The following is a 22,148-nucleotide window of genomic DNA, read 5'->3' as shown; positions in this document are numbered from 1 at the left end:
AAGCTAGGATATTTGCATGTTTGGGACTGTATGGCTGAAGCCAAAATATATAACCCACAGTTGAGAAAGTTAGACGCTAGGACCATCTCTTGTTACTTCATAGGTTACCCTGAACGGTCTGAGGGATATAGGTTCTATAGTTCTACTCATAGCACCCGGATTGTAGAGACTAGATACGCTGTATTCTTAGCGGATGGTGATCTCAGTAGGAGTTCTGTGCCTAGGTCACTTACTTTTGAGGAGAACCAGATATTTGTTCCAATACCGGTAATCCAAGAAAGAGTAGTGTCGATTCCTCCACCTGAGGATATTGATGCACCAGGTGGCACATTGGAGGTTTCGGCCCACATTCTTGATGCTCCAGCAACGATTGTCGCTGAGCAATCTGTGCGTAGGTCAGAGAGAGAGAGGAGGTCAGCCATCTCTGATGACTATGTTGTCTATCTAAACGAGTGTGACTACGACGATGAAATGGATAATGATCCACTTTCATTTGGTCAGGCCATAAATAGCAACCGATCAGCTCAGTGGCTTGAAGCCATGAATGATGAGTTGCTCTCGATGGAAAAGAACCGTGTCTGGGAACTCACCGAGTTACCTAAAGGGGTCAAGCCTGTAGGCTGTAAATGGGTCTTCAAGACCAAAAGAGACTCTAAGGGCGGTATTGAAAGATATAAGGCCAGACTAGTCGCTAAGGGGTTCACTCAGAAAGAGGGAATAGACTTCAAAGAGACTTTCTCTCCAGTATCAAGGAAAGACTCTTTGAGGATAGTCATGGCTTTGGTGACTCATTATAACTTAGAGTTACATCAGATGGATGTGAAGACTGCATTTTTAAATGATGATCTTCATGAGGATGTCTATACGATTCAGCCTAAAGGTTTTAAGGCTGAGAGCGAAGAGCACCTAGGATGTAGGCTTAAAAAGTCCATTTACGGACTTAAGCAGGCTTCTAGGCAGTGGTATCTGAAATTTCATGAGGTAATGTCTAGTTTTGGGTTCAAGGAAAATATTGTAGATCAATGCATATATCTTAAGGTTATTGAGAGTCGATTCATCATCCTAATGTTATATGTTGATGATATACTACTTGCCAGTAGTAACCTAGGCATGCTGAAAGAAACAAAACAATTCCTCTCAAGGAATTTTGATATGAAAGATCTTGGTGTAGCTTCCTATGTTATAGGAATAGAGATTCCGGCTTCCCAAAAATCGATTTCTCGTCCATATAAAAATGCTTTTCCGTGGATATAGTTAGTTTCCCCTCTCTGTTTTCTGATTGAGAATCCCCAGAAACAATATCGGATTGGTCTGGCCGAAAGGCTTCCGCAGCCTCAGCGGCAGCCTTCTGAACGTCCTTGGCGTCGCCGGAATCCGGAATCGGCAAAAGCCAAGGGGAGTCGGAGAAATTTAAGCAGGCAGATCGACCTCTGAGGGCCATGGCGGCCACGTCATGAGCACGTGCAGCCATCTCAGCCGTTGGATAGGTGCCCAGCCAAATCCGAGATTTCTTGTTGGGTTCTCGCACTTCGCAGACCCATTTCCCGCCGTTTCGTTTTCTGATTCCTCTGTAGACAGGGTGACGAGTCTCCCGGAATTTCTTTCTTCCCGCACGCCGTTTTGGATTGTTGTATGCCATGTTTGGGAAAAGATCGTCTTCGGAAAAAGATGAATTTTCCATGGGGAAGCGAGTGAGTGAGAGTACAGTACTATATAGTGTTTGATGAGTATATAAAAGAAGGTGAAGTGGTGGGTTTGTGTGTTTTTGCCTTTTGGAGAGTTTAATTCCGTTTTTTTTTAGAAAGGAAGGGTGGGAAAGCTATATATATATAGTGGGGGCGCGTACAACGGCTCGAACGCGCACACGGAGATGACGGTATGGAAGCCAAGGGTCTTAACACGTTGTCTCTTTTTTATGACGTGGCTGCTGGACTGCACTTGTTTTTAAGAAAATGAATGTGTTGGAAATATGTGGGGACGTTTGATTCTATAGTTTCTTGTCTGGTATATGATATGTTGCACGATAAAAGTTAGGCTTTACTTGAGGCATAGTTATCCTTGATAAGTCTTCACTCTTACAAAAATGTGGAATTGCACTTATAATAGCATTCTTGAGGCATGATATTCGTGTAAAATAAGGACCCACCCTCTGCGTGGTTTTCAGCGGAGATCCTACGACCCAACTTTAAAAATTTTCGGTCGGGTTGAAAAGTTCAACCCAAACCCGCCCAAAAAATCAGGTAGAACCCGTCGGGATCAGGTTGACCCGACCCAACGGGTTCAACCCGATTTTTTGTGTACTCATTCGTGGTTACTTAAGAGTTAAAACTAGAAAATTAAAAGGCGTATTTTGTGGAAAGTCCAGTTCTAAATCCAGCTTGGATAATTTTATCTCGAATAAAAACTTCGAATTGACTACCTTATATTGTATACTCTTACGTATGGATTCAAAGGGCCACTAATGCGATTCAGGTGTATTTCGGTTTTGATGATGTGGCATATATGATCCCCATTGGATTTGGGGGTCGCTTTTTATATCATTTTCATCAGTATTGTAGGCGAATCTCATGGGTCCCATTGAAGGTATGATGGGGACGGTTTTGATGTGAAGTTACACGGGTGATCGCCCGGTAAATTTTATATATGATCCAATGATAGCCCCCAATATATCAGAACGTGCAAATTAACACCTTATAAAATCTCTGGTTTTATCTTTCCAGTTTGTCTCAACGTTTGAGTATTGAGAAGGATGGCGTGTGGTGTGTTTGAGTAGTGAGTGGGCTAATAAAGTTGTTCAGAGATGAGAACCACCGCCTCAATAAGTGTTAAAAATAAACTTCGATGGTGCTTGCTTTGGGAATCCTAGTCTAGCCAGGTGTGGACCCCGATCCGGAGAGGACGAGTGCGGCGAGGGACGCGAGGTCCCCACAGCAATCCTCTAAGATCTCCACAATGTGAAGGAGAGCTCTGCCAAGGAACTCTCGAAACGGATGCCACCCTCACAGCATAGCACGAGTGGCGATACAAAACGAATGAGATACATCCTGATCAGGAGCCAGGGCTCGAAACCGAGATGTACCTAAAAAGAACTCAGAGTCGCCATCCATGGATAGGCCATGGAACCCTAAAATCAAATCCTCTGTGCAATGGATAACCAGAAATATATATGGGTTCGTGCCTGGTTACGAATGGGGAAGGTCTGAGAGCACCCCCAATTCGCCCGAGTGCAAGCACTTGGTCTCTTATGCCATTTTCATTAACTCCAAAGAAGTTTGGGTAAAAATCATATGAAATGGGAACAATCCTCAGGAATCGTCTACCTAAGCATGCATTTCCTGAGAATGAAGAAATAAACACATAAAATGAAAATGTGTCACCTAAGCAAAGCTAGGTTATGGGTGACATGCCTAACTCTAATGCAAGACTGGACTCGGACCAGAATGGCCATCCATCCTAGCTGCACTACGTATCCCGGCCTCGGGAAGAATCGGAGCCCACGTAGTTCGATGCCCTATTCAAAATTATGATGCCTAAGACACCTAGACCTCTATCCTAGACTCGATCTAAAAGACCGGACTAGTTATTAAAGCTTCTTGAACTATTATTTAAATTCCAATGAATGGTGGATTTTAGGACATCCTATATGCCCTAACTAAATGCAGATTGATTAGCCTTAAGCTAATGCAGGTGGTTCCTACAATCCTATGTGTAACTAGGCCGTGCAACCTAATGAAAACCACGGGATGACTATATGCCTAGTCTAGCCATCGGTTCGACTAAATGTCTAACCGATCGACTCGAGGCCTCCTAACTCTAGGGACACTCACACGACAGGACATACCATATCAATACAAATCAAGACAAACTCCTAACTCTAGAACACAACCTAAACAGCTAGGACATACTCCTAACTCTAGAGGAAGATCTTTTTGAAAATGGTTTGAATATTTTTGTAACTTTGAAAGATTTAAAATTTTTATTTTTAAAGGTTTGGCTGGACTTGGGATGTGGATCCCAAGCTGCACTACGTACCTCGTGGAAGAGGATCAAGCCAACGTAGTTCGAAACGAACTCTCTACCTATCAAACACTTACGGCAAATCAACTATGCTCTAATAATACTATTATAAGAGCAAATGAGTCAAAGACTCTCTAATGACAGTAACTGGAGAATAAATGAGTCAAAGACTCTCTAATAAAAGCGACTAAAGGATAAACGAGTCAAAGATTCTCTAATAAGAGCAACTGATAACACTGAAATGAGATAACGAAGTCAAAGACTCTCTAATAATACTGCAAATAAAACAGATGAGTCAAAGACTCTCTAAAAACGGAAACACGAGTCAAAGACTCCAATGACACCAACTAAAAGATAAATGAGTCAAAGACTCTCTAAAGGAAAAGAAATACGAGTCAAAGACTCCACTAACATTAACTAAAGGATTAATGAGTAAAGACTCTCTAAAAGAGATGAAAAACACGAGTGAAAGACTCCACTAACACCAACTAAAGGATATATGAGTCAAAGACTCTCTAAAGGAAAAGAAATACGAGTCAAAGACTCCACTAACACCAACTAAAGGATAAATGAGTCAAAGACTCTCTAAAAGAGATGAAAATACGAGTCAAAGACTCCACTAACACCAACTAAAGGATATATGAGTCAAAGACTCTCTAAAGGAAAAGAAATACGAGTCAAAGATTCCACTAACACCAACTAAAGGAATAAATGAGTCAAAGACTCTCTAAAAGAGATGAAAACACGAGTCAAATCAGATAATATAAGATTGAAAATCTGTGATCAAGATGAAATGAGATAGCATAAGATTGCTTTCAACGGATGGATCATGAATGACTAATCCTATGAGATCTTTGGAAATGAATGGGATTTACATCCTAACCCCAAAGGAAAAGTTTTTTAATCTTCGCACATTTTATCAGTGTTACCTGAAGGTATCAACCCTAACCATAATCTAGCGGAGTGGAGAGAGGATCTCGACTCATGACTTTGTTTGTGTACCTAGGACCGATCGTAGCCATTGGAAGATGGACTACGACCTAATCTAGACACAAATGGGTAGGATATCCTAAACTAGGCTCACACACGTGATGCACATGTGTTCGTATACTACATGCATGTGTGGGTTAATCTAGGGGTAAGGCCAAGAGTTCCCTTAGCGCGAATCCATGTTCGATATACTGTACCAGTGTCCGGCGTATCAGTACGTGAACAAGAGATCCGTTTACGTACCATAAAGGTACTAGGCTAAGGGTGGAATGCTTCTCTAGCACAGAGGCACCAGGTGATGAAATCCCAGTCAACCATGCTAGATAACACTCCGGGTTCCTAAAATTGGACGTGTGTGCATGTGAGATGCAGGGGTTTAGATGAAAGTGATGTAAGTGTGTGCAATAAGTTCGCGCAATCTATGATGCCTTCAGGTTTTGTTAGATTAAGTTTGAGTAAATGTGATTTTATCAATGGATTTTATCAATTTTAATTTCGAATTTCGAATGTTGAAAATCACTTGGTAGTAATTAATTTCGAATTTTCAATGGATTGTATCAATTTTAAGCATATGAATGATTTTACAAGTGAAATTATTGCAAACGAATTCGAAATGAGTTGAAATTTCTATAGCAGCAAGATGGGAATGTATGTAGCTTAATAGATGAGTTTTGCAGATTTTTACATTAAATTCATATTTAATCTTGATTTAACAATTAAATGACCAGATTGCCAAATTAACACAGAAACTACAACAAATAGACATATAAATTCTATGAAATTTCTACAGAAATAAGATATCAATAAAATGAGCATGTGGTGAGAATTTCATAAATTATAAAGACTATTTACTACCGATTTCGGATTTTACAAGTTTCAGACCAGATTAAGAATTAACACTACATCCCATACGAAAACAGATCCAAATCACTCGAAAATTTTACAGTAACAAGAAATATGGAAGATAAGACTACTGTAAAAAGTTTAAGAATTTTAAGGGTGATTTGATGTCAGTAACAAGTCTCACAAAATCTGATAATTTTCAAAGAAAGCATTAAATAATATACCAAATAAAGTCCAAAAATCCTTAAAAATTCATGGTAAAATGAATCAGTACCATATTAATTTCTCACGAAATTTCATTAAATTTGGAATCTGTTTGGTATATAATTTAATTTTTCTTTGTCAAAAGATGTTTTTTTGAAGAGTTTTCTATTTTTAAAACACAATTTGCGGAAAAAATCAGAAAAATTCGGAAAAATACAGAAATATTTTGAGAAAAATGCACCTACCTGTGGTGAAGATCTTGCCGCCGCCGATCCGATCCGCCGTCTTTCGCTTTCTCTTAGAGGGAAGGATTGGGAGGTGATTGGGAGAGATAATGGAAGAAGAATATAGGGAAAGGGATTTGAGGGAGTGATTGGAAGAGATAATGGAAGAGAAAGAGATAATGGAAGGTAAATCTCCTTTTTTTCTCCTCTCTTTTATGGATGGGAAGGAAGATATATATAGGGAGAGAAAGAGAGAGAGAGAGATGTGTTGGTGGAGAGCTCATCATGTTGTCCCTCTTAGTGGAGAATCCATCATCATTCTTCTTAGTGGAGGGCCCATCATGTTTCTTAGTGGAGAATCCATCATCATTCTTCTTAGTGGAGGGCCCATCATGTTTCTTAGTGGAGAATCCATCATTATTGTTCTTAGTGGAGGGCCCATCATGTTTCTTTAGTGGAGAATCCATTATTATTGTTCTTCATAAGAGGCCTCACAAGAGGCCCTACTGAGGCCCCACAATGTGGGCCCCACAACGCGGGCCCCACAACGTGGGCCCCACAATGTGGGCCCTCGGTTGATTCGAATTTTAAACAAATGTTCAATGCGGGCCCACCAAACGGGTCCAAATTCTCCCTCGCTCGGATTCTTATGAATAATCTCTCTCAACCTCTCAACACTAAACGGAAAAATGCGAAACATGGCGGAAATGATCGGATGGGGTTTCTCCCAAGCATAGCGAACTTGGGTCCGGTCAAAATGGGGTGTCTACACCAGGGTGTGAGGTTTATGCCGTGATGATGCAGGCAAGGTTCTTTGGAATTCTTGGGGCCCTTTAGGTGTGACTGACGCTACGGAGGCGGAAGGGTGTAATTGTTGAAGGAGATTCGTGTAATGTTATCCGATGGCTTTCCAAAAAATTCCTGCAATTTCCCACAATAGCCTAAAGAAAAATGTCAGCATGTGTATGTTTGTTCCGTTCAGTCGCCCAAACTTTCAACTGTCACCACATTCTAACTTTTGAAGACGGTTGAAGGGTGAAGAGGGTCCGCGGAAGAGGCGCGTGGAGAGGAGAACTGAAAATCTGTTGTGGGCCCACTTCTCTTGTTTCTAATCGTGATGGGGCCCACTTAAATCCGTCATCAAACCAGGAGTCCACTAACACAGAGAAGTAAACGTTTTGCCAACCATGCGGGCCCGGAGAAAAGGAAATAGAATGGCAGACAAGATAAAGTGGACTATCTCGTCTCAGTTCTATTATGTAATTCAGTCTATTGTTGTGTTGCTTACATATATAGGAGAGACTGTGTGGGAGAAGAAACTTTCCTAACCTTTCTAAGTTTCAAGGGGTGACCCCAGAAACTTACTCGGATCTCTTCTGTTAGAAACTTTCCTAGCCTTTCTAAGTTTCAAGGGGTAACCCCAGAAACTTACTCGGATCTCTCCTATTTCATCTTGTTTGTCCGGATCCACGATAGGAAAAAACTGGCAATGAGGGATCGACACTGACTAGGGTGGCATATGAAGAAGAATGGTTTCAGTAGGGCATCACCACACTGTAATACAATAAGTCGCCCCCACAACGACATCTTTATTGGTTTAACCTTTGATTAATTGGAACCGTCTATTTAATGGGCGTAGAATTCTAACATCTAACGAAGTGTATGTTTTTCGTCGATTGCATATATTGTATGTTGTTTTTGACTATTTGTGATTAACAACATATCTTTGATAACTATAGAAGTATACACCGGGAGAGTGTAAATTTGCATCTCCAGGAAATTAAAAGTCCCAATGGTGTTTGGAGCTGAGGTAAGGGCAATTATAATTTAGCACCCCCTTAGGATAATTCGCACCCCTTGAAAGGAGGATATGTGGCAGACTTTAACGATTTTTTAACGTGAAAGGGTTGTGAATTATCCTACAGGGGGTTGCTAATTTATCATCGCCCTGAGGTATATGATTAACAACATATCTTTGATAACTATTGTGCGCCGTATGCGTGTTAGACATCCATTTGAAGTAAGAATCGATTATGTAATTGCCTCCATGTTATATCTAATAATGAATGAAATACGTTACAGGTAGTGTTACAAGGCACCGAAAATCTCGGGTCCGTACCTAGAGAGAAAAATCGGCACGTTAAAAATCCCCGAAACAAGAAAAAAAAACGTTACAGCTAAACTCAAATGGAATGACTCCATAGCAACAAGTCACCATCAGTTTCCACTTCATCCCACTGGAACCCACTTCCCAGAAATGAAAGCGGAGAAAGCAGCGGCCCCTCTGCCATGTTGGAAAGCAATTCCGGCATCCCAAAAATCGCTTCCTCGTCCATGTAGAATGGCTTTTCCGTCAAAATGGTAAGTTTCTTTCTTCTCTCCTCATCCCCTGAAGAAGCGATTTCTGATTGCGAATCAACAAAAACTATATCGGATTGTGCCGGCTGAAACATTTCCGCTGCCTCTGCGGCGGCCTTCTGAATGTCCTTGGCGTCTCCGGAATCGGGAATTGGCAAAAGCCACGGGGAGTCAGAGAAATTTAAGCAGGCAGATCGACCTCTGAGAGCCATGGCGGCCACGTCATGAGCACGTGCAGCCATCTCAGCCGTTGGATAAGTGCCGAGCCAAATCCGTGATTTCTTGTTTGGTTCTCTCACTTCGCAGACCCATTTCTGGTTATCCATGGTATACAGAGCATGTTTTGTTTAAGGATCCATGGCCGTATACCATGGATGGCGACTCTGAGTTTTGTTTTTGTTTCGAGAGTTCCTCGGTAGAGCTCTCCTTTACGTGTGGATGATCCAAGAGGCCGCTGGGGGGCTCGTCTTCCACCTCTCTCCCGGATCTGGGTCCACAATGGTGATCTCAGTGGGAGTTTTGTGCCTAGGTCACTTACTTTTGAGGAGAACCGGATATTTGTTCCAATACCGGTAATCCAAGAAAGAGTAGTGTTGATTCTTCCACCTGAGGATATTGATGCACCAGATGGCACGTTGGAGGTTTCGCCCCACATTCCTGATGCTCCAGCAACGATTGTCGCTGAGCAATCTGTGCGTAGGTCACAGAGAGAGAGGAGGTCAGCCATATCTGATGACTATGTTGTCTATCTAAACGAGTGTGACTACGACGGTGAAATGGATAATGATCCACTTTCATTTGGTCAGGCCATAAATAGCGACCGATCAGCTCAGTGGCTTGAAGCCATGAATGATGGGTTGCTCTCGATGAAAAAGAACCGTGTCTGGGAACTCACCGAGTACCTAAAGGGCTCAAGCCTGTAAGCTGTAAATGGGTCTTCAAGACCAAAAGAGACTCTAAGGGCGGTATTGAAAGATATAAAGCCAGACTAGTCGCTAAGGGGTTCACTCAGAAAGAGGGAATAGACTTCAAAGAGACTTTCTCTCCAGTATCGAGGAAAGACTCTTTGAGGATAGTCATGGCTTTGGTGACTCATTATAACTTAGAGTTACACCAGATGGATCTGAAGACTGCATTTTTAAATGGTGATCTTATGAGGATGTCTATATGATTCAGCCTGAAGGTTTTAAGGCAGAGAGCGAAGAGCACCTAGGCTGTGTTGGAAAATTTGTTGAGGGTACTGTTGATGATAGAAAACAGAAACTTGTTGCTTCAAGGCGTGATATCACTTTCCTTAAGACAAGATTCGCCCCCACTAGTAGTGTGCAAAGGGGATCCGCGAATTGCCTCCAAGATACAATGAAGCCTAGTAGGGAAGCCCTACTAATGTTTGATGACGCGTAGCACTAGCGGAATCAAACCCGAAATGCCCTTCCAAAATTTCAAGCCTTAGAGAAATCTCTAGATTCTGTTTCTGTAGAAAAACAGTATCTAGAACAGTAAAGAAAAGAAAAACAGTATGTAGAAATACTTGGGGATTTTTGTAGGAGTGTAGAAGAGAGTGTAAAATCAGTCAGAATTGCCAATTCGATTTCTATCTGAAATGACTGAAGTTTGCACATTTTTATAGACCATCTGGTGTCTTTTCAGTGTGAAAAACACCTCTACAGGGCACCTTTCCAGAATGTTTGAAATCTGACCGTTAGATCGCACCCATTGATATTGAACGGTCCTGATCGATCCTAGATGTGACTGTTGGCTTGAGTAAAACCTCTCTCCAACCCAGTCATCGTTAGATCAACCATCTATGGTGTGGATCGCACCCCCTTGGCACATGACCGTTGGGGAAAGGGACACAACCCATTTGATCACACCCTTTGACCGTTGGAGAGTCATGGGTCCGTTGGGCCGACCGTTAGGCCCGAACCGAAACGGGCCCACCGTTAGGCCCGAACCGAAGCCCAACCCAACTGAACCATTCGGCTTGATGGGCCTGCGAACCATTTGACCCACCCATCCGACCGGTCCACCTTCATCTTGATCCAACGGTGCAGATCAAATCTGGAAAAATTAAAGGCTCCAATCGCTCCTCGCGACGTTGCGTACGTGCGAAGTGCAAAGTGCGCCTAAAAAAGCGCCACTATGCGCCCTATAGCCCATTGCCCACGCCGCGCGCGCGCGTGTGCGAACGGTGCGTTGCACCGTCCCGCGGGTCCAACCATGGGTTCAACCCAATGTGCAATCAACAAGAGTTAGAAAAGGTAGTGCTTTATAAGCCCTTCTCTTTCTTTTCTCTCATCCGATGTGGGACTATCTTTTCAACTACACTTCTACATCCTTTTGTAAAAGCAAATATTTCCAAGAAAACATTTTCTTTTTCCCAAACGCTTTTGATAAAACATTTTCCAAAACACTAAAACATGTAATATACATGATTTTGAAAATGCAAAATCACTAACAATCCCCCACCATTTTCAAAATCAAAGAAAATTTTCTCATCAGGCTTGGAAATCTTATGCATAGATGAAGGTATCTCTCGATTTGAACCTTCACTTAGTGAGGACATATCAAAGTTAACCAGAATTGCATAGTAGACGTATCTTTGAACTAGCTATTCTATTTGGTTAACCGGATACGTCTCACACACAAGATTTCACCTCTTTGGGCAATTTCTAAAACCGACACATGTACTGGCCTTGTGTCTATATCTTGGTTTCATGAGCGCTCTAGAGACTAGCCAGGTCTCATAGGAAGCGGCACCACTTCCACACTCACATAGGTAGGCTTATCAAGAGTGCCCCTGTAACTAAGACACTCCAACATTATGTTATAAGCCTATTAAGAGTTTAAATACTCAGCCTTTACCTTGGGATGGCAAATAATACAGACTATAGTGCTTGCAATCACTCCAATGATGTACTTGGACTCATTGAACTCAAGACTTGATGTTTATTCAAGTGTTGAGTTGATGTTCCATCATTGGTGACTATTGGTTAATGGCTTTAACCCCATCCCTAATGATGTTTTACACACCAGATCTCTTGCAAGAGCTTTAGTGAATGGATCGGCCAAGTTTTGGCTCGATCTCACAAAATCAATAGTTACTACTCCATTAGTAAGTAACTCTCTTATAGCACTATGTCTAAGTCCTATATGTCTGGACTTACCATTATAAACATGATTATATGCCCTTGATAGTGTGGCCTGACTATCACAATGGACATAAATCGATGGCATTGGTTTAGACCATAACGGAATTTCCAATAACAAATTCCGAAGCCATTCCGCCTCTTTACAGCATGCTGCCAGAACTATAAACTCTGCTTCCATAGTTGAAGTTGTTATGCATGTCTGTTTCTTAGAGGCCCAGGAGACTGCTCCCCCACCAAGGGTGAAAATCCACCCACTGGTTGATAAATGGTCTATACGCTCAGTTATCCAACTAGCATCAGAGTATCCTTCTATTACAGTTGGATACCCACTATAACATAAACCATAGTCTATAGTTTTCTTTAAATATTTTAAAACTCTATAGACTGCATTCCAATGAGAAAAACTAGGATTACTGGTAAACCTACTAAGTTTACCTACAGCATATGCTATGTCTGGCCTAGTACAAGTCATAGCATACATAAGACTACCAATTACACTAGCATACCCTAGTTGAGAGATAGTCCTACCAGTATTAAGATACAATTTTATATTTGGGTCAAAAGGTGTTGAAATGGGTGAACATTCAAAATGGTTAAACTTTTTGAGAACTTTCTCAATATAATGTGATTGTGTTAGAATAAGACCATTATCCTGTCTTATGATTCTAATACCCAAAATCACATCAGCTTCACCCATATCTTTCATATCAAAGTTTTGAGAAAGATATGATTTAGTACATTGAATGCTTTCAATATCGGTACTAAAAATTAACATGTTATCAACATATAAACAAATAACAACACCTTTGCCACCCTTGAATTTACTGTATATACATTTATCTGACTCATGTATCTTATAACCATTTGACACTAAGACTTTATCAAATCTTTCATGCCATTGTTTAGGGGCTTGCTTAAGCCCATACAAAGATTTGATAAGCTTACATACTTTATGCTCTTGGCCTGGCAGAATAAATCCCTCAGGTTGTTCCATATACACTTCTTCATCAAGTTCACCATTTAAGAATGCGGTTTTAACATCCATCTGGTGAATGTGAAGTTTGTATATGGAAGCAAGGGCAATCAACACTCTAATGGTAGAAATCCTAGCAACAGGTGCATATGTATCAAAGTAATCAATACCGGGTTTTTGAGTAAACCCTTTGGCAACTAACCTTGCCTTAAACTTTTCTATGGTCCCATCTACTTTGATCTTCTTCTTGAAGATCCATTTACATCCTATAGGTTTAGACCCAGGTGGTAGATCAACCAAAATCCAAGTTTTATTACCCATGATAGAATCCATTTCGTCATTAATTGCTTCTTTCCAAAAAGCAGCATCTTGTGACTTTATGGCTTCTCCAGAGGTTTGAGGGTCACTTTCTATGCTAAAGTTTAACAAGACAGAACCTTGGAGTTTTTTCCTTGTCCCTTCTACCAGGTAGGTTACAAAGTCAGGGCCAAAACTCCTATCCCTTCTATCTCTTGAACTTCTTCTTATTTTTCTAGGTTGTACACTAGGTTCACCAACTTCTGTTTGTGATTCTAAATGATGATCTACAGAAGTTGTAGGTTCAATTTCTTTAGGAATTGAAGTGAACCTATTTTCATAGAAAAAGACATCTCTAGATTCAATTATGGTATTGACATCTATAAAATCATTGGGTTTTATAACTAAGAACCTATAGGCCTTACTGTGACTAGCATATCCCAAAAAGATACACTCAATACCCTTTTCACCTAATTTCCTTAACTTAGGTTTAGGGACTTTAACTATAGATCTACAACCTCAAACTTTAAGGTAACTTAAGTTTGGTTTCCTTTTCTTCCAATTTTCATAAGGGGTTATATTAGATTTCTTACTTGGTACCCTATTCAAAATGTGACAAGCTGTAAGTAAGGCTTCACCCCAAAAACTTTTATTTAAACCAGAATTAACAAGCATAGCATTAATCATTTCAGTAAGTGTCCTATTCTTCCTTTCTGCTACACCATTTTGTTGTGGTGTATAAGGGGCATAAGTTTCATGGACTATGCCTACTGATTCACAGAAATGAGGAAAGTGATATTCATCACCTCTATCTGATCTGAGACATTTAATGCTTGTTATACATTGGTTTTCTACTTCAGTTTTATAAATCTTAAATTTTTCTAAAACCTCATCTTTATGACTAAGTAGATAAACATAACAGTACTTAGAATAATCATCAATAAATGTAACAAAGTACTTTTTACCTCCCTTTGTGGGAACACTATGTATGTCACATACATCACTATGAATTAAATCTAACAAGTTAGAAGTTCTATCTACTTTAGGAAATGACTTAGTGATTATCTTGGTTTGCATGCATGTTTTACATCTATCTACTAAGTCATTTTCATATTTAGGAATTAAGGTTAACTTAACCATATCATTCATTTTCCTAGTATTTACATGTCCTAAACGATTATGCCATAAAGATAAAGAAGAATCCAAAACATAAGCAAAGACATTCACTTTATTGATATTAAGTTTGAACATCCCTTCATACATATATCCCTTCCCAACAAAAGTACCCCCCTTAGAAAGAATGAACTTGTCAGATTCAAATACAAGTTTGATGCCATTCTTGTTGAGAATGCTTCCAGACACTAAGTTCTTTCTAACTTCTGGTACATGGTAGACACCGGTTAGAGTGAGTCGCTTGCCGGATGTGAACTCAAGTTCCACCTTGCCCTTGCCTTTGACTTCTGCTGTCGACGAATTTCCCATGTATAACACGCTTCCATCTTCAACTGTTTCATAAGTTGAAAACAGGTTCCTGTCTTTACAGACATGCATCGTCGCACCAGAGTCAATCCACCAATCATTGCCATCTTCAAGCATATTTGCCTCTGAAATCATGGCGACAAACTTTTCTTTGTCTGTTGGTGCACCCGACTTCTTATCCTTAAGAAGTCGGCACTCACTCTTGTAATGGCCTGGTTTGCCACAGTTGAAACAAGCACCCTTTCTTTTCTTATTCTTATTAGTCTTCTTTTCAGGGTGTTTGTTTCTCTTCCAATTGCCTTTTCCTTGTTGGTTCGAATTCTTGACATTTTCCACCAAATGGATCTTAGAGGATACAGTTTCATTTTCTTTCTTGTCTCTGATTCTTGACTCTTCCTCAATCCTGAGGCATTGAGCCAAGTCTTCAATAGACATTTCCTCTTTCTTGTGTTTTAGACTTTTTCTAAAGTATTTCCAATTTGGTGGAAGTTTGTCAATAATTGACGGGACAATGAAGGAATCATCAAGAATGATGCCTTGCAAATGAATTTGATTAATTACATGTTGTATTTCATGTAATTGATCAATAACAGACTTATCATCTACCATTTTAAAATTTAAAAATTGACTCACAGTGAATTTCTTGCTACTGGCATCTTCCGCCAAGTATTTGGCTTCAAGTGCATTCCAGATTTCACTTGCTGATCCCATGCCTTGATATATGTCAAATAGTGTATCTGACATAGCATTTAGGATGTGCCCTTTGCAAATGTAGTCATCCTGTTCCCACTTCATCCTTGCACGAGCCTCCGCCAAAGTTTCATTTTCATTTGCTGACGGCTTTAGAGTAGTGAGAACATGGACCACTTTGAGTGATGTCAAAATGAAGTGCAACTTCTTCTGCCAGCGCTTGAAATTTCCTTTATCGAAACGTTCCAGTTTGACAAAGTCTTGGGTCATTTGACGAACTGAATAAAGTGCCATTGAAACAACAGTAGAAAAATCTTGTCTTAAGATTGTTGGAAAATTTGTTGAGGGTACTGTTGATGATAGAAAACAGAAACTTGTTGCTTCAAGGCGTGATATCACTTTCCTTAAGACAAGATTCGCCCCCACTAGTAGTGTGCAAAGGGGATCCGCGAATTGCCTCCAAGATACAATGAAGCTTAGTAGGGAAGCCCTACTAATGTTTGATGACGCGTAGCACTAGCGGAATCAAACCCGAAATGCCCTTCCGAAATTTCAAGCCTTAGAGAAATCTCTAGATTCTGTTTCTGCAGAAAAACAGTATCTAGAACAGTAAAGAAAAGAAAAACAGTATGTAGAAATACTTGGGGATTTTTGTAGGAGTGTAGAAGAGAGTGTAAAATCAGTCAGAATTGCCAATTCGATTTCTATCTGAAATGACTGAAGTTTGCATATTTTTATAGACCATCTGGTGTCTTTTCAGTGTGAAAAACACCTCTACAGGGCACCTTTCCAGAATGTTTGAAATCTGACCGTTAGATCGCACCCATTGATATTGAACGGTCCTGATCGATCCTAGATGTGACTGTTGGCTTGAGTAAAACCTCTCTCCAACCCAGTCATCGTTAGATCAACCATCTATGGTGTGGATCGCACCCCCTTGGCACATGACCGTTGGGGAAAGGGACACAACCCATTTGATCACACCCTTTGACCGTTGGAGTCATGGGTCCGTTGGGCCGACCGTTAGGCCCGAACCGAAACGGGCCCACCGTTAGGCCCGAACCGAAGCCCAACCCAACTGAACCATTCGGCTTGATGGGCCTGCGAACCATTTGACCCACCCATCCGACCGGTCCACCTTCATCTTGATCCAACGGTGCAGATCAAATTAAAGGCTCCAATCGCTCCTCGCGACGTTGCGTACGTGCAAAGTGCAAAGTGCGCCTAAAAAAGCGCCAATAAAGCGCCACTATGCGCACTATAGCCCATTGCCCACGCCGCGCGCGCGCGTGCGCGTGCGCATGTGCGAACGGTGCGTTGCACCGTCCCGCGGGTCCAACCATGGGTTCAACCCAATGTGCAATCAACAAGAGTTAGAAAAGGTAGTGCTTTATAAGCCCTTCTCTTTCTTTTCTCTCATCCGATGTGGGACTATCTTTTCAACTACACTTCTACATCCTTTTGTAAAAGCAAATATTTCCAAGAAAACATTTTCTTTTTCCCAAACGCTTTTGATAAAATATTTTCCAAAACACTAAAACATGTAATATACATGATTTTGAAAATGCAAAATCACTAACAGGCTGTAGGCTTAGAAAGTCCATTTACGGACTTAAGCAGGCTTCTAGGCAGTGGTATCTGAAATTTCATGAGGTAGTGTCTAGTTTTGGGTTCAAGAAAAATGTTGTAGATCAATGCATATATCTTAAGGTTATTGGGAGTCGATTCATCATCCTAGTGTTAGATGTTGATGATATACTACTTGCCAATAGTAACCTAGGCATGCTGAAAGAAACAAAACAATTCCTCTCAAGGAATTTTGATACGAAAGATCTTGGTGAAGCTTCCTATGTTATAGGAATAGAGATTCATCGAGATAGGACTCGAGGATTGCTGGGATTGTCTCATAAGACCTATATAGAAAAAGTCCTTAAGAGATTCAGCATGGAAATGTGCTCCCCTAGTCTTGCCCCTATAGTTAAGGGCGATGTATTCAGTCAGTTACAATGTCCCAGGAACGCACTGGAACGGGATGAGATGAGACATATTCCTTATGCTTCCGCTGTTGGTAGTCTCATGTATGCTCATGTCTGTACCCGTCCAGATATTTGATTTGCAGTTGGCATGCTTGGTAGATACCAAAGTGGCCCAGGTTTGGATCACTGGAAGGCAGCCAAAAAGGTTATGCGTTACCTGCGAGGGACTTCAGATTACATGCTCACATTTAGGAGATCGAATAGCCTTGAGGTGATTGGCTATTCTGATTCCGACTTCGCTGGTTGTCGGGACACCCATCGGTCCACTTCTGGTTATATTTTTATGCTTTCAGGAGGACCTATTTCTTGGAGAAGCGTCAAGCAGAGAATGACGGCTTCATCCACTATGGAGGCAGAGTTTATTTCATGTTTGGAGCCTTCGGCTGACGCCTTATGGCTGCGAAATTTTCTTTCAGGGCTTAATTTGATTGATTCTATTGAGAGGCCGCTGAAACTTCTCTGTGATAATTCCGCTGCGGTTTTCTTTTCCAAGAACAGCAAGTCTGGAGACGGCTCGAAGCATATAAATCTAAAGTATCTTGTTCTGAGGGAAAGAGTTTAGAATCAGCGTGTATCTGTGGAATACATAAGCACCGCACATATGTTGGCAGATCTCTTGACTAAAGGCATGTCACCAAAGCTCTTTAGAGAGCATGTAGCGCGCATGGGATTGGTTGACACTTTTGATAGCCTATGATAGTGGGAGTCTGCATTTGGTATTGAGATACACTGTTGTGATCACATTATATTTTATGATTCTGATATATATTATGATTATTTTCTACCGTTCCATTTTGTGCACATTATGTAAATGGATTGTTAATAAGAGGTAGAATATGTCTGTATGACTGTTTTGGACCATGTTTACATCTTATGCATGTATGCTTTTACATTCATGTTAGTAAGCATTACTAATAATATAATCATGGGGTAGGCTATTGGGTAGAGTTGGTGACCCAATGGTTACATGGTTTGTTGTTGGTAGTTTTTGCTAAACGAAATGTTGTGTTTATTATCTAACTAATTTAAAGTTAAGATCCTTATGTTTGGCTCAAAGATCTTGCTAGCCAAGTGGGAGAATGTTAGGAAATAATCATAACGGTGGATATGGCTGTTGCAAGATCGACGGTCAAGATCATTTGGTGTGAAAAGGTATAAATGTTTGAAAAAAGAGACGTTTGGGGAGAGGGATCGGCGCGATGAGGAGTCGCATATCTTCTCACAAACGCTTATAAAAGGAACTCTTGGGTCCTATTTGCTCACAACGAATTTGTTTCAATATTTGAGAATCCACGCTTGAAGAGAAAGAAACCGGTCCCCATCACCGACTATTGTGTAGCAAAGAGAAACCTTAAGAGAAAGAAAAACAACATTCATGGCTTCCGGTATGTCTTTTTCTCATTTCAATTTATTCAATATTGTTATCTGTGATTTTCTCAATGTTGAATTGCTAAGATCCGTTGCCGGTGTTCATATTGTATCGGACACTTACATTCAGATCTATCAAAAGTGGGAGCCAATATACTTCTATTTCAGTGGGAGTGTGTGAGTTAAATAGTAGTACAATTCAATTCAATTCAATTGAGGTGCTTCAATTCTTTTGAAGTGCATAATAAGTCAGTAACTACCATTTTCATGATGATAATAGGTACACAAAATTGAGCCAATGTGGTTTTCCGATTGAGGCTTATTCTCACCAATTAAAACTGTGGTCCATCAAGGCTGGAGGCCCATCCACACCAATTTGTTGCTTATCTTGCACTTTGAGAATTTTGGGTAGAGAAGATGGAAAAAATATAGAAAAGGGGTGGCCGGGCTGAGTTGAGGGGTGGAATAAATTATGAACAAGCAAAATTTCTAAGTATTGTTTTCATTTTTAAGTATTGTACCCAGTATGCGTAACTACTAGATGTCCAATTGAAGAAAGAAACGATTGTGTCTTATCTAATAACGAATTGAATAAGTTACTGACAGTGTTCCAGTGCACCAAAAATTTCTAAGTATTGTTTTCATTCTGAAGGATTGTGTCGTATCTAATAAAGAATTGAATAAGGAACAGACAGTGCACCCAAAATTGCGGGTCCGTACCAAGCTAAAAATGAGTACGGTAACAAATCCCCCGAAACAAAGAAAAAAAAAATCAAATGGAATGACTCCATAGCAACAAGTCACCATCAGTTTCCACATCATCCCAGTGGAACTCACTTCCAAGAAAGGAAAGCGGAGAAAGCAGTGGCCCCTCTGCCATGTTGGAAAGCAATTCCGGCTTCCCAAAAACCGATTCCTCGTCCATATAAAAATGCTTTTCCGTGGATATTGTTAGTTTCCCCTCTCTGTTTTCTGATTGAGAATCCCCAGGAACAATATCGGATTGCGCTGGCCGAAACGCTTCGGCGGCCTCTGCGGCAGCCTTCTGAATGTCCTCGGCGTCGCCGGAATCCGGAATCGGCAAAAGCCAAGGGGAGTCGGAGAAATTTAAGCAGGCAGATCGACCTCTGAGGGCCATGGCGGCCACGTCATGAGCACGTGCAGCCATCTCAGCCGTTGGATAGGTGCCCAGCCAAATCCGAGATTTCTTGTTGGGTTCTCGCACTTCGCAGACCCATTTCCCGCCGTTTCGTTTTCTGATTCCTCTGTAGACAGGATGACGTGTCTCCCGGAATTTCTTTCTTCCCGCACGCCGTTTTGGATTGTTGGATGCCATGTTTGAGAAAAGCTCTTCTTCTGAAAAAGATGAATTTTCCATGGGGAAGCGAGTGAGTGAGAGTACAGTACTATATAGTGTTTGATGAGGATATAAAAGAAGGTGAAGTGGTGGGTTTGTGTGTTTTTGCCTTTTGGAGAGTGTAATTCCGTTTTTTTAAGAAAGTGAGGGTGGGAAATCTATATATATAGTGGGGGCGCGTATTAGGGCTCGAATGCGCACACGGAGATGACGGTATGGAAGCCAAGGGGTTTCACTTTGTATGATGACTTGGCGCCCGTTGTATTGGCAGGAATTTAACACGTTGTCTCTTTTTTATGCATGACGTTGGACTGCACTTGTTTTTTAGAAAATGAATGTGTTGGAAAGATGTGGGGACGTTTGATTCTATAATTTCTTGTCTTGGATAAGGTGTGTTGAACGATACTTGGGGCATCGTTATCCTTGATAAGTTTTGACTCTTACAAAAATGTGGAATTGCACTTATAATAGCATTCTCGAGGCATGATATTCGTGTAAAATAAGGCCGCACCCTCTGCGTGGTTTTCAGCGGAGATCCTACGACCCAACTTTAAAAAATGAGATGATTTTCGGTCTGGTTGACATTTCCCAACCCGGACCCAGACCCGAACCCAACCCGGAAAAGTTCAACCCAACCCGCCCAAAAAATCGGGTTGAATCCGTCGGGTTCGGGTTGACCCGATCGGACGGGTTCAACCCGATTTTTTGTCTACTCATTCGTGGTTACTTAAGAGTTAAAACTAGAAAAATGATAATTTTATCTCGAATAAAAACTTTGAATTGACTACCTTATATTGTATACTCTTACGTATGGATTCAAAGCGCCACTAATGCGATTCAGGTGTATTTCGGTTTTGATGATGTGGCATATATGATCCCCATTGGATTTGGGGGTCGCTTTTTATATCATTTTCATCAGTATTGTAGGCGAATCTCATGGGTCCCATTGAAGGTATGACGGGGACGGTTTTGATGTGAAGTTACACGGGTGATCGCCCGGTAAATATGATATATGATCCAATGATAGCCCCCAACATATCAGAACGTGCAAGTTAACACCTTATAAAATCTCCGGTTTTATCTTTCCAGTTTGTCTCAGCATTTGAGCTTTGGGAAGGATGGCGTATGGTGTGTTTAAGTAGTGAGTGGGCTAACAAAGTTGTTCAGAGATGGGAACGACCGCCTCAATGAGTGTTAAAAATAAACTTCGATGGTGCTTGCTTTGGGAATCCTGGTCTAGCCGGGGTGGGAGGTTTATGTCGTGATGATGCCGGCAAGGTTCTTTGGACTTCTTGGGGCCCTTTAGGTGCGACTGACGCTACGGAGGCGGAAGTCCAAGCGGCTTTCAATGGCATAAAAAAGGTGAGTAGGGACCGTCTGAACAGTGTAATTGTTGAAGGGGATTTCTTGTAATGTTATCCGATGGCTGAGGGGTGGGGTGGCTCCGCCTTGGAGGTTTTTGGATCTTTTTGATGAAATGGAAGATATATTGGCGGAATCAGATAATGTGTTCATTCATGTTAGAAGGTCTGCTAACGAGAAGGCGGATGAGTTGGCAAGAAGAGGGGTGGTATGCAACTCGATGAATTGGTCTGATCAATTAACTACTTGATGTCCTATATATTGTGTAATTAGTTTTTTATTTTTTGTTCTGTTTCTTCGGGTACTCCATTTCGGGTGTCCCTTCTGATTCTTTTATAATATTTGCCATTTCAAAAAAAAATAAAAAATCTCCGGTTTTGATTGGGAGTTTTGTGTCTCTATTGTTCATTTATGGTGCCTTAATTGAAGTATAATGGTCCCACTTTCAATTGATCCAAACCGTCCATCTCAGAGGCCTTGCTTTGGTTTTAATCTATTATGTCCCAAAGGTGATCTTGACTACGTAGTGAACTTATCAATACGTACATGGGAACTTATGTCAATCAGGTTAGAAAAAAATTAGTAGCATAAAATGTCCTTTCGCAGTGTTCTGTCATAAAATAATTGGAAAATCTGAGGCTCCCTGCTTGTTTTGGATTTGTGATTTGATCTGATGCCCTGTTCCTTTTGGATTTTGAGATATGTTCTTCAGAAAATAATCAGTTTGGGACCTAAAATCAATTCTCAAAATCCAAAACGAAAAGGACATTATTGTTTTATTCCTATAGTTAGAGATAG

At 40.9% G+C, this 22,148-nt stretch overlaps 1 protein-coding gene and 2 pseudogenes across 1 annotated transcript; all 3 read right to left on the bottom strand.

The window, feature by feature from the left end:
- Nucleotides 1-1,125: 1,125 nt before the first annotated feature.
- On the bottom strand, nucleotides 1,126-1,790 carry LOC143887316 (dehydration-responsive element-binding protein 1A-like). The gene has a single exon (XM_077391424.1). The coding sequence runs from the start codon at nucleotides 1,679-1,681 to the stop codon at nucleotides 1,181-1,183; it is 501 nt and encodes a 166-aa protein (XP_077247539.1). The 5' UTR covers nucleotides 1,682-1,790; the 3' UTR covers nucleotides 1,126-1,180.
- A 6,518-nt stretch (nucleotides 1,791-8,308) lies between these two features.
- LOC143888790 (dehydration-responsive element-binding protein 1B pseudogene) lies at nucleotides 8,309-8,962 on the bottom strand (annotated as a pseudogene).
- Nucleotides 8,963-19,286: 10,324 nt separating this feature from the next.
- LOC143887315 (dehydration-responsive element-binding protein 1B pseudogene) lies at nucleotides 19,287-20,109 on the bottom strand (annotated as a pseudogene).
- Nucleotides 20,110-22,148: the final 2,039 nt, after the last annotated feature.

Source organism: Tasmannia lanceolata, unplaced genomic scaffold, assembly GCF_043159265.1.
Source record: "Tasmannia lanceolata isolate RefF3 unplaced genomic scaffold, GAP_Taslan_0.1 ptg000012l, whole genome shotgun sequence".
In the NCBI taxonomy this organism is placed as follows: Eukaryota; Viridiplantae; Streptophyta; class Magnoliopsida; order Canellales; family Winteraceae; genus Tasmannia; species Tasmannia lanceolata.
This window is presented reverse-complemented; position numbering and strand designations above follow the sequence as displayed.